Source organism: Girardinichthys multiradiatus, chromosome 9 (assembly GCF_021462225.1).
Source record: "Girardinichthys multiradiatus isolate DD_20200921_A chromosome 9, DD_fGirMul_XY1, whole genome shotgun sequence".
NCBI lineage: Eukaryota > Metazoa > Chordata > Actinopteri > Cyprinodontiformes > Goodeidae > Girardinichthys > Girardinichthys multiradiatus.
In genome coordinates, this window is record NC_061802.1 from 11632256 (window position 1) to 11644761 (window position 12506).

Below are 12506 nucleotides of genomic sequence, written 5' to 3' on the forward strand. Positions count from 1 at the left end.
TTAAAGTAACGCAAATGTTGCTTTGCTTGAGGTCAACATATTTGTAACTTTTTTATGTCAGTCTTTCCTCTCTTCTGCTGTCTCTTTCATCAGGGTCAAGGAAGCCTCCTGTCTGCTAGTTTAGCTTTTAGTCTGTGTTCTTTTTCCCATTTTTCTCTGTGAAAAGATTCTTCATCAAGATTCATAGAAATAAATGCTTCTGATGGATAAGTGTGTGTAGTCAGTGTAATGAGTTTCTCATTCTGAACTGAATGACTGATTTTTATTAACTTTTTAATGATATTCTTATTTATTGAGATTCACTTGTAAATTTCAGAGATAAAGCGCATTTTAATAAACCAGAAGAAACAATGGTTGCTGTGGTTTTGTTTAGTTTATAAGTAGTGATAAGACATTTATGTGCATGAAAAGTTGGGCTGAGGTTGTCTTCTCTTGTCTTTCTCTGTGCAGTTGACTGCATGTGTCCACGGTGCAACGGCTTTGGTCTTTCCGATGTACTGGCAGCACATCTTCATCCCGGTGTTGCCTCCGCATCTTCTAGACTACTGCTGGTAAGCCTGACCACCTCTAAAGCACAAACAGTCATTATCAGCACAAAAACATGTTTCTGCAGCTATTTCTTTTCTTTCTCTGCCACTGTCTCCTCTTTCATGTCCACACCTGATGCTGTACCTCGACATGCAGACCTATAGCCACACAAGGAGCCTCATGTCCAACAGTTATGCATCAATTTTAGCCACCAAGATCTCTGTGTTAAAGCATAGCCACACATGTTCACACGTTCTCCCACACAGTATTCGTGTTCTTGTGCGAACGCCTTCTGCAGCGTGGCTCCGGCTCATAATGAATGGACCAGATCACCTTACTCTATATTTCATGGCAGCTCTAAGCAGCGCGCTCTCATCATCGTCTGAACTCTCTCAGGGGTTCATTACCTCCCTTCCAACACAAATCCAACAAATCTGAAATGACTTGATTGAAATTGAACGGAGAACAGAAGTTGTGTCTACAAAATTTGCATGCATTCAGGTTAACTTTGCATTAGTGCTACCGTACATGTGTGGACGTCAGCACGTGTAAAATGTTGAATCGGATTGCTTGTACAGCGCAGAGCTTTTCCAGGAGGGACGGATCAGCTTAGAGAAACTATTTTTCACTGACAGGGAAATGTGATTTCCGTCATTCTGCAAAGACTCATCGTTACCTTATTAAATAACGGGGTGTCCTCCATTCCCTGATGTGATAACTAATCACATTAGATGTTCTGTGTGTTTCTCTACATTACATCTGAAATTCTATAAGTCAGAGCTGGGTGTCCAATAAACAGTACAGGCTTGCCTGTTTGTTTTCTTTCTGTTACTGTAAGGAGATTATAAACTTTTGGTTTATAAATCACCCTGACCAGAAATACACTAAAGTAAAGGACTAGGAATATCTGAAAGACCGCCTATGGCTGTTTGCCTTTCTTTTTTTAGACAAGGTGAGTTAATTTTATATTATTTTTAAACAGTTCAGTGGTTTAAAAAGAAAAATTAAAAATTACATTAAAAGACAGAGATAGCTTAAAAGAATAAAAGTGAAACTGAAGCATTATTTAATAAAAAAGAAACATCAAAATGCATGTACATTGCAATGACATTTAAAAATGAAATGATTTAATGAAGCCAAAAGAGTCTTCAGGGAGTTGTCTCCTGTGCTAAGGATCATAAAAAAACTAGGTGCATCCCAATAAGTTAAGATATTGAAAATTTATGTAATTCAATTCTAAAATTAAAACGCATGCATAAAATAGATTCATTACACATCGACTGATATATTCCAAGCAACTCATTTTGATGATTACAGCTAATGAAAACCCAAAATTTTGTTTTGCACAAAATAACAATATTATATATAGAACCTATAAAAATGTTTAATAAGGAAATGTCTACCAATAAATACCTTCATGTACTGTACAGTTTATGCACTTAATACTAGGTCTGGACTCCTTTTGCATGACTTACTGCACCAGTGTGACACTGGGGTGCAGGTGTCAAGTCCTGCTGGAAAATTAACAGAGGTAACCATGAAGGGCTTGAAAACGTTCTGAAAGATGGCTGCACTGATTTTGGACTTGATAAAGCACAATGGACCAATAACAGTAGATGACATGACCCCCAAAAACATCACTGTGGAAACTTCACTCTCCAAACTTTCTTTCTTCCAATTAGCTTTCCATTAATATGCTTGGATGCAGCCCTCTGTGAACAACCAGCTTCTTTAGCAATGACCTTTTGTGGCTTACCGTCCTTATGGAAGGTGATGATGACTATCTGCTGGGTACCCGTCAAGTCAACAGGCTTCCCAATGATTGTGTAGACTATAATATAATTTGTTTTTTTTTTTTGTCTTATTTAGTGTTCAAATATTCTAAGAAACTTGTTTTTTTCTTATCAAAATTAACAAAAATATACATTTAGAGTATATCACTGTGTTTTTAATAAGTTTCACTTGTTGAGTTGAATTAATGAAATAAATAGCAGTGTACAAGTAGCACCTGTAAGTGCTACGTCCCTCCTTAAGTTCGGGTTCTGGGAACACTGAGTAAACCAGCTGTACCTGACCAGCAAGTCTGATATGTATCAAGCCCCGATCCCTTAATAGCTTTATAGACCAATTTTAAATCTATCCACTTGCAAACGATTGATTAAGAGGACTTTAGATTTGAGATTACTTTTGATCAGTATATTTTTGAGCCCAAACAAAATACGTAATCTCAGAAATACTTCTTTAAAGACGATCACAGTCTTTTATCAGCTGTCTCTGAGGATATTCAAGTCGCCTGATCAACTTTCATTTCTTTCTACTTGGTTAAACAAAATTTTATTCACACATTAGTGACAGACGTTTTTTTCTGAGGCATGAAAAGGGAAACCGCATTTGTTACACCTGGATTTATAAAAATAACCTTCTGTTCTGAGGACCTTTTTATAGATATAAAGAGGCTTGTTGCTGCCTGTGACATTATCATGTTATGACTTTCTCATATAGAACACTTGTACAATTCAGTTTATTTTTCTGTGCACATTTTGTATTGTGTTCTATTTTAAATATTGTCTTTTCTATGTCAAATTCTATGTCATTTTTTTTTACCTTCTTTTATTAATCAGTTTTATTTTTCAGACATAGTTTTGTCACTAGTATGTATAGAGATGCACCAGTGAATCATACCAAGATAAAAATTGGCCAACTTTCCATTAATCATCTCTGATCCCTGATTGGAAGATCAAATACTGAAGAATGTGAGGAGAATTTTTCCTTTTTCACTAAATGTGTGAAAACTGAGAACTTTCACCTTGTATGTCTATAAAGACATTAACAAAAGCATGTAGTTTGATACATTGTTTTGAGTTACATAAAAGCCTGATAAAGGTCAATCATGCTGTGAAGCAAAAATCAGAATTCCCTGTTGAATTTAAAACTACTATCAACTTCTATCTGCTACTATCAAAAAACCTGTGGTACATTTTTTTCTCTTTTAAATGTTATCATCATTTGTAAGAAAAATTGGACTGGTCAAGATTAGAATTAGAATTAGCAGGTCAAACCTCAAAGATAACAGGAAATCGGTTTCGGGCTGAAAAATCCTGATTGGTGCATCTTTTAAATATGTCTTTTGGACAAAACAAATGAAAACACTACACTCTTCAGTTGTTTGAATTTGTTTAAATTCTATTTGAAAATACCAATTTTTCATTGTTATATCCCACTAACTAAATTCTTGTACTTTCTACATCCTCAGTGCTCCGATGCCATACTTTGTGGGAGTTCACTATAGTCTGCTTGAGGTATGTTACTGAACCTGTTAGTTTATCCATGCATATAAATGTTTATGTCATGATGCTGTGTGTATGTCCAGACTTATACCTGTTTTGAAACAGGAGGTTGAAATGTCCAAGCTGTGAAAACTGATTTTGATTAGTCATCTATAATCCAGATGTTGTGATGAACTTTGTGGGTCTTTTTTACACTGGTCTGAAAATATCAATGATTGACAGTTCATGGGATTTTCAAGACAAAAATGTCACAAGTTAAAAAGTACTTTTTACACTTTCAAAAGCGCATCTTTTTTGTCCGTTTCAACTCTGCATATTGCTCATGTGCCTTGGCTATGAACCTGAAGTACAAAAGGCAGAGACAGAAAGGCAGAAAAGCATCTGCAAACAAAGAGCTTTTCTTCTTCATTGTTAAACCCTGTGTTGGTTAGGAGCAGGCCGTCATCAGTGTGGCTGTTTTATGTGAACACATGATGCAATAGCGCACACATTTTTGCACTCGTGTGCAAGTGTTCGTTTCTAGGTGTTTGTGTGCGCGCGTGTGTAATTGCCTATAATGTTATGCACTTTTGTGTGTGTGTGTGCGTTTGTGTGTGTGATACTTGTATGACAGTTGCGGCAGTGGCAGTATTTATCACACTCTGCATCCGTGACAGACCTTCTTTCCGCCACTACATAATTAGTCCAGATCAGCATGTGAGCCTCCGCTGCACAGGCTGTCACAAAAGTGACAAACTAGAAATTCACACACTATGCTGCCTCCCACCCCACACACACCAACACCCCACACCTGCCCACATCCTTCCTGCACCACACTGAAATAATTGTTGAATTTGTCGCCATCAGGATGCGCACGGCACAGCACAGCTTCGCTGGGTTGTTGTTGATGCATGATGTTTTTGGTTCTGTGAAAAATGCTCTTAGAATCCAAATGTCTCCTCTCAGCCCCATTCTTCATTTTCCATCGGTGTGTTATATTAAAGGTGGGCGACTATTATTTTTTCTCCTTTGGCTATTTTTTATTGTTAATCATCTAGGAGTGTGAGAACTGGTTTTTCAGGAGACCTCGCTCTTTTCCCATCTCCGAAATGACTTTGTCTTCAACTGGAATCAATAGGAATTTGAAATCCCATCTTGATGTTGCAGTTCAGTTTATTTATACTAGTGCCAGTTTACAACAGATGTCATCTCAAGACACTTTACAAGCCAATCAGATCCAATTCAAATCCTGAATATATATATATATATATATTATAAACAAATTTAAATCATTTAAATAGATTCAGAAACAATCGCATGTATTCTTATTTAGTCTTAGTTATAATCCAATGCAGTGAAATTCAGTTTATAATAAAAATTGATTGAAAGTTGCTTAGAAAAAAGTGTCTTACCCCTTTATAGATTTTTTTTTTTTGGCTTTCTTTTCTTTAACTTAAAATATTTCAGATCGTTAAACAAATTTTAGTACAAATACAAATACAAGATGCAGTAAAAAAGCTATCCACCCCAAAACTGGCTCTGATTACTGGAATGAGTCTTTTCCATCAAGGTGGAGGAATTTTGGCCCACTCTTCTTTACAGCCACACTGGAGGGTTGAGCATAAACGGCCTGTTTAAAGTCAAGTCACGGCATCTCAGTCAGTGTATTTTTATTAGTATTTTCGAGTTTTTTTTAGAGGTATTCTTGCTGATATGGTTCAGATAATTTCCCGATGCATAACTCAATAAGGCTTACGCTTAAGGTGACAAATTGAATTTTTTAATACAGAGCAGATTTCATGTCCAGCAAAGCAGCCCAGGATCATCATATTAGCACCACCATAGGTATGATGTTATTTCCTGAAGTTAGTTTCACACCCAATGTAACGAGATGCTACCCTTTGTTCTTGTCAGTTCACAGAATATCTTTTTTTTTAATCTTCAATATGTTTGTTAGCAAATGTGAGATAGGCCTTAGTGTTATTTTTGCTCAGCAATAGTGATTTTTGCTCTCACTGTGGTTCTAAAACATTAGAAATAGGTTTTTATCCCTCCCCCAGTAATAGGTGTGATTAGATCAGGGCATGATGTGTTGCTCTTTCAGATCTTTCAGCCTACTTTCTGTGGTCAGATAGGTTCTGTTTAAGTGATCTCTTAATTCTGCAGGTCAGGCAGTAGCCAGGTATAGCTGTAGCCTGTGATAATGAACAACAAAAATATTTGGTCATTTATTTCCGGTGGGGGTTGTATAGCTATTTTTCATTTGGACAAAGGAAATCATCATTTGGAACCTGTTGAACTTACAAATTTACTTCTGTTACCTATGTCTATTTTATCTATTTTATCTATCTATCTATCTATCTATCTATCTATCTCTATCTCTATCTCTATCTCTATCTCTATCTCTATCTCTATCTCTATCTCTATCTCTATCTCTATCTCTATCTCTATCTCTATCTCTATCTCTATCTCTCTATCTCTATCTCTATCTCTATCTCTATCTCTATCTCTATCTCTATCTCTCTCTCTCTCTCTCTCTCTCTCTCTCTCTCTCTCTCTCTCTCTCTCTCTCTCTCTCTCTCTCTCTCTCTCTCTCTCTCTCTCTCTCTCTCTCTCTCTCTCTCTCTCTATCTAGTCTATTTTTTCACAGTACTGTTCTTGGGTAAGTAGTCTATGGAATATACAAAATGTCCAATAAGCAGGAATCTACCAACATAATATATTAATATATAATTACTGTGATTATGAAGATTTTTGGACATTTTGAATTACATTTTTTAATAGAGGAAAACTAGATTATTATTATCAAATGCTGTAAATCAGTTTATTTACAGCTTTGCTAAAATTAAGACCACTTCAACCTTTCTTGTTTGTCTGATTTTCACTATTTTTAGAAATGTTTAAAAAATGCATTTCCTGTTTTATTCTATAAATTGTTGACAGCATTTCTCCAAAATTGATAATAAAATATCGCACATAAATGTGTTTCAAGCATTTATTTTTATTTAATATGATAAAAATTAGAAAAAACTGCTTTCATACCATAAATGATAAAAACTGGTTCTTTTACATTTTTTCATAACACAATATGTTATAATTTAGTTGAGAAATCAATTGTGTTAGTGGAAAAACTCTGATTTGTTGCCTGGATTTTCAATCACAGCCTTTGTGTGTCTTGGGATTCGCTCCCAGCAGTCTTTCACTTTGCTGTTTGTTTCAGGTGATCACAGAATCAGTTCCTCATTAAGTAGAGTTTTACATGTTTGTGCTGTGACTCGACAGACAGTAGAACGAGATAGATACACATATATTAGGGAGTTTTCATTATGCCCACAGCTGCTGTAGATCACACTGCACATTTTGTGTTACAGAGGGTCCGCAGTCGATCACTGGAGGATGTGGTCATTCTGAATGTGGACACAAATACTCTGGAGACCCCCTTTGATGACCTGCACAACCTGCCCAGTGATGTGGTGAGAAACACACAAACATGCCGAGGTTTCTACAGCATCTCAGCCTTTATTGTGTCATTCCACATGCAGCACATCAAGGTTATTTTCCCTCTCTCCTTCCGATGTAATCTCTCTACCACATCTCTGCCCACATGTGCACACAGATCCACACGCACACCCACATCCAGAAACTTGTCAAAGTACAGCTCTGTCCCCTCCCCACATCATTAATGACTGCAGTTCTGGCTTCTCAGATTGTGGCTGTCTAAAGTAAACTCCCGTTGCGTCGTATGACGCTTGAAGGCAAACAGCATTCCCCAACCATCAGAGGCTTGTGGGAAAATGTGAAACTCCCTTCCCTTCATCTTCATCCATTCTAATCATTATTTCACAAAGTCTTGCGTTGCTGCCTGCCCACTGGCACGTTTCTGAGAGGTAGGAGGAGGGAACGAGGCAGAGAAAAGAAAAGAAAAGGCAGAGATGGGTGATTTTGTGGGGGGAGAGAGTGGGAAGAAAGGTCCAATTACTAGTGTAGGCAGAGAAGCCACCTGCCAGCGCATCGTCTCTTTAATTAATGGAGCACCGACGCTGGTCAGTGCTACAGGAAGCATCACCATGGCGTCAGGGTCACTCACACTTTTACACACATCCTCATCCATGAAGAACAACAAATGTGCTTGTCTCCCCTGTCTTCATGGAAGCAGGAATCTGTTTGTTTAGTTAGTCTTCACAGTGTGTATTAAAGCTCCTCTGTGAGGCACTGGGATCCCAGCTGAGGCTGTGGATGCACTATTACCCACGCTGCTAACAGCATACGCTCAGGTTCCACTGCCTACTGGACTCCTTCCCCCAGCAGCAGTACATAATTCAATCCACTGCCCAGCAGACCCCAGACCTGCTCACACTCCCACACTTCTCTGGTTCTCCTGATTTAGAACTGCTCTGCCAACACAGACTGCTAGCGCGTGCGAACGTCTCTTTACCTCGTGAGTTCTTTTCTGCAGTTTATAACATTTTCTGCCGGCTTTCAATCCTGCCTGCCTTCCTTATTGCTTTCCCGGCTGCTCGGGTTTCATGGCACCTGTCTGCCTACGTGTCTCTCTCACAGTACTCCCCACCAACCTGGACGTCTCTTGCACCCGCTGTTTGCTTCTCATACTTCTCTGCCTGCATGCCTGTCTGGCTCCAGTTCCTTCTTCTCACCTCCCGCCTGCTCGCTTTTCTGCACCTGGGGACTGAAGCCTTAAATTAAATTGCAAACTGAGTTTGTCATGAAAAGAGTGGAGGCTTTTGAAAAGCGACAGAAGCAAAGAGAAAAGCCTTTGTCTTTTTGCCGTGTGATAAATTAAGTGGCAGGCTCAGTGCCTTTTCGCTTTGATCCCCTGCTCACCAATTTTTCTTGACTAATGACAGAACATAGCTCGCATATCATGTCAAATTACAGCACCTGAAACAGAAACTTTGCTGGCATTAATATATTTATCGGAACAAATTGTTGTTGCTGTGTTTATTCCCATACAGGTTTTTTTTTCTCCTTCCTGTCTCCTCTTATCTATTCACAGAGGCTAGTAGATTAATAACAAAGCGAGCAGGTACTAATTGAGAGGAATTCCAGGTCTCTTGTTAGCTTGCTTGTTAGTGATGAGGACACGCCACATGGCATTTGATGTTATTGTTTGCACACAAGGAGTGGTTACAGGCATTGTGTGGTTTGATGAACTGGGGCCTGATTTCCTGATTAATGCTGAGCGATTCTCTGTCTCTGCTCGGCTGCAGCGTGTCATTTCTGAGTTATTATGAACGTTCTTTGTTTCTCTCCAGCTCTGACTGTAACACTGGCTACTTAACACCTAAGTTTATTCAGAGTGAAACCCAGGCCCTGAGACCTATGGAGTCACAACGGTCCTCACTTAAAAAGCCCAGCTTCACTTTCTATGATTAAATGCAGTACGACATGAATTAAATGGTAAAAACCACTGGCAAAATGTGTCTGTGTTTAAATTCCAGCTGTGATGGAAAACAAAGCGCCTCTGATGTTGATTTAAACAAACCTTTAGAGATCCATGTAATTATGGTAGCGCAGGCTGTGAGCACATGTGGACTTGGTTACCCTGCCCGGCTGACCAGTGGCCGTGCTTTTAGCAGGTTCAGAGTTCACAGTTGTCCTGAATTAGCTGCTCCTTTTCAGACGGGGCCCTTACTCCAGCTCCACAAGTGCCCGCCCCATAACAGCCTTTTCTCACAGTTTCACACATAATATTTCACATTTATTGACTATTACAAATACTAGTAAGCTGGTAGCAGTTCCGTTTTGCAAAAGAAGGCTAGATATAAATGAGAGAGTAATTGGTACGGGGTGCAAAAAGATGCCATGATTTGATAATCAATTTGAGAATTAAGTAACTATTTTTAACACATTAATTTAAAAGGTGGAAGCTTCATTTTTTTATATCACAATTTTCAGTTGACTTCCTTTTTTTCTATTTCCTGTTTTGTCCTTCCTTAACACATTTTGATGTATTTCTTTCAATATTGCATATTTATACATATACACACCATAAATGACATCATAACTTTATATTAACTATGACCAACACACAAATCCGCATGAATAGGTGAAAATTAAAATCATTGTGTTAAGTTCAGAATTATTCATACTCTGTGGCAGATTTAGGTTTAAAATAGTCTGTTAATTTTACTGGCATGTTTCTTCTGACTGGAAGTCCTAGTACCATTTTGGAGCAGCCCAGCCAGAGTCCTGACTAGAATCTGATAGAGAAGTGGTGGGATCTAAACATTAGGCTGATGGCAAGGAGGCCTTCCCAACTCAAACACTTGAGGGTAAGAACCGCATATAAATCATCAAAATATTCCTCGAAACATGCAAAAACCTGGTCAGCAATTATATAGAAGGGTTTTATTGCTGTGATCCCAATAAAGAGTTTAACATTGAGTACTGAGAGGGGTGTAAGTAATTTTCAACATCCCATTTTTCAAATAAAATGTTACATGAAAATAAAATGTTACATAAATTAAAATTAATTTTTTTTTAGTTGATTCTCTTACATGGAGTTGTCTCATTTCCTATTAGGAGGAAACTTCTTGGTTAACTGCAATTAATTTTAAATCTAAAGCTGCCGGGGTAGTAACAATTTTTAGATTAAGTGTGTATGTGTGTATAAATATATATACATGAAGACACACACCTTTTGTGTTTATACCCGGTGAAATCCCTGGTTTATCCCTTTGCCTTGTGGAAACCATAAAACAGTTTTTGAACTGGGTCAAACTTGAGCATTACTAAAGATCTGCAGTTAATCCATTATATCCTCCTTCTCTGCGTAATTGTGTATTACCGGGAAGTAGGCTTATTGCTGTCAGAAAGTAATCCAGATTAGTTAGTTTGAATATTCTCTACTTTAGAAATAATGATTTTGTATAACCGGTTGCAGTAATTATCATTTTACTGCCTTGTACCTCCATGCAATATTTCAAATATAGGGGAGCTAGTGGAAAGTACACGTTGATTCTGAATGTGTTTTATCTTATTGAGTGTAGAATGGCTTCTTGATCTTAATCTTTATATTTGCTGAAACATAAACCTTGTTATTGTCAAAGCATCTTTTTATTTTGCACTTTTCTGAGTTGACAATATAAAGTAACTCTTACTTTTTAACCAGATCATTCATATATATATATATATAGTCTCCTTGCATTTTATTGTTTAAAATATACCTGCCAGGTTTTGAGTTTAAAGGTAAATTATCAATGTTTATATCTGGTAACAGGTAACAGTCTAAGCAGCAGTGTAGAGCTAGGCTAGTCTTTGTTCTCTTCTTTGAATAGCTGTTTTTTCACAATAATTTATAATTAACTGTTATAAGAAAATCGAGCATTCTTTAAATGTTGCATCATGTGTTTTATCAGTACTAGTTTTATAAGTTCAACCAAAAGTTGCAATAGTTTTCTACTTGTTTTATTCTCTGTGACGCCATGCTTTGTCAGTAAAATCAGTGTGTTGACAAGCACACAGAGAAAGAAATACTCAATAAAACAAAAAGATCAAGGTATTTTTGTTGCCTTTTGTAAGATCTACATATCCTCTCAAACCGGAGACTGTGCTGATAAAGTTATAATTGACTTTTGGTTGGTAAAGTTGTTTACCTCGCTAGTCATTAAAACTATCCAGGAATAGCAAATTAGGAGTAGGTTAATTCTGAAAACAAACAGCCTGTGACTGAATCAGGTTTTTATTTGATTCTGGCAATTGATCTCAAACCAATGACAGATTTTTTTCATGTATTATTCTTTCTGTGCCACACATTCAAGTTGAGAAGCTACAATGCAGCTTATATCTTTATTTTCAGATGCTCCTTCTCTCTCTCTCTCTCTTTCTCACACATCACAAGCCTAATTCCTTCTATTCTCCTCCTCTCTGCCGCTCGCAGCTTTGCTGACACCGTGTACCCATACATTCCTAGCCCTCGTACATTTGATCATCTGTATTCCCAATCAAGGGGAGGATTTGCGGCGTACACTCCCACTTCCTGTATTTCAAGCCCGCATTTGGAGGGTTACAAATGAATGAGGGGGTTGAGGTTGTGTCTGCCGCGCCTCTCCTGAGATCACCTGGCACAGTTAATCAAACATCGCGGCTTTAATTTGGGCGCTCACTTTCCTTGGAACATCTACATCATCAGCTACAACAGAGCGCAGCAGACGGCAAGCAGCGCTCACGTGTAGGTGCACAGATGCACTCAGGCACACCTACACCCTGTCAACCAGGAATGTTCATCAGAGACAATTGGATATCGTTCAGGAGGAAACTTTTGCTACTCTGACTATTTGTTTGTCCATCAGATCCCCCCGCTTTTTTTTCTGTTTAGGTGAAGCCAAGTATGTCGGAGCCGCCTACAGTAAAAGCCCCTCGCAAGCTTCAGTGTGGGAAAATGTAAACCTCACATACATGCTGTACCTCACCAGGAACAGTCCACAGTGTATAATAACAAGCTCCGAACAAACACTCAGATGTCGTTTTTGTCGGCGAGCAAATATTTTACCAGCTGCAAATGTCAGAGTCTGCTCATTTGACAATTATTTTCTGGGTTGTGATTGTTTTACACGGCGGCGAACTTGTTCTTTTGCTTTCATTGCAGCCCTTGGTTTACTCGTGTGGACTTTAAAAGCTGCACTTGGTTTTCACATACAGCCGTTTTCTACCGACGGTTAACTCCGGATTAGAAGTCAAAAAAAGGCGAGA

The 12506-nt window shown here is 38.1% G+C and overlaps 1 protein-coding gene across 3 annotated transcripts in view; it reads left to right on the plus strand.

Annotated features, from left to right (window-relative positions):
• The window catches only part of dennd1b (DENN/MADD domain containing 1B), a 160089-nt gene that overhangs the window by 93405 nt on the left and 54178 nt on the right, over nt 1-12506 (plus strand). For all 3 annotated transcript variants that reach the window (XM_047374224.1, XM_047374222.1, XM_047374223.1), the window contains 3 exons: nt 451-551; nt 3782-3827; nt 7166-7267. In XM_047374224.1, the coding sequence (XP_047230180.1) occupies nt 451-551; nt 3782-3827; nt 7166-7267 (249 nt within the window). The remainder of the gene's footprint in view (nt 1-450; nt 552-3781; nt 3828-7165; nt 7268-12506) is intronic.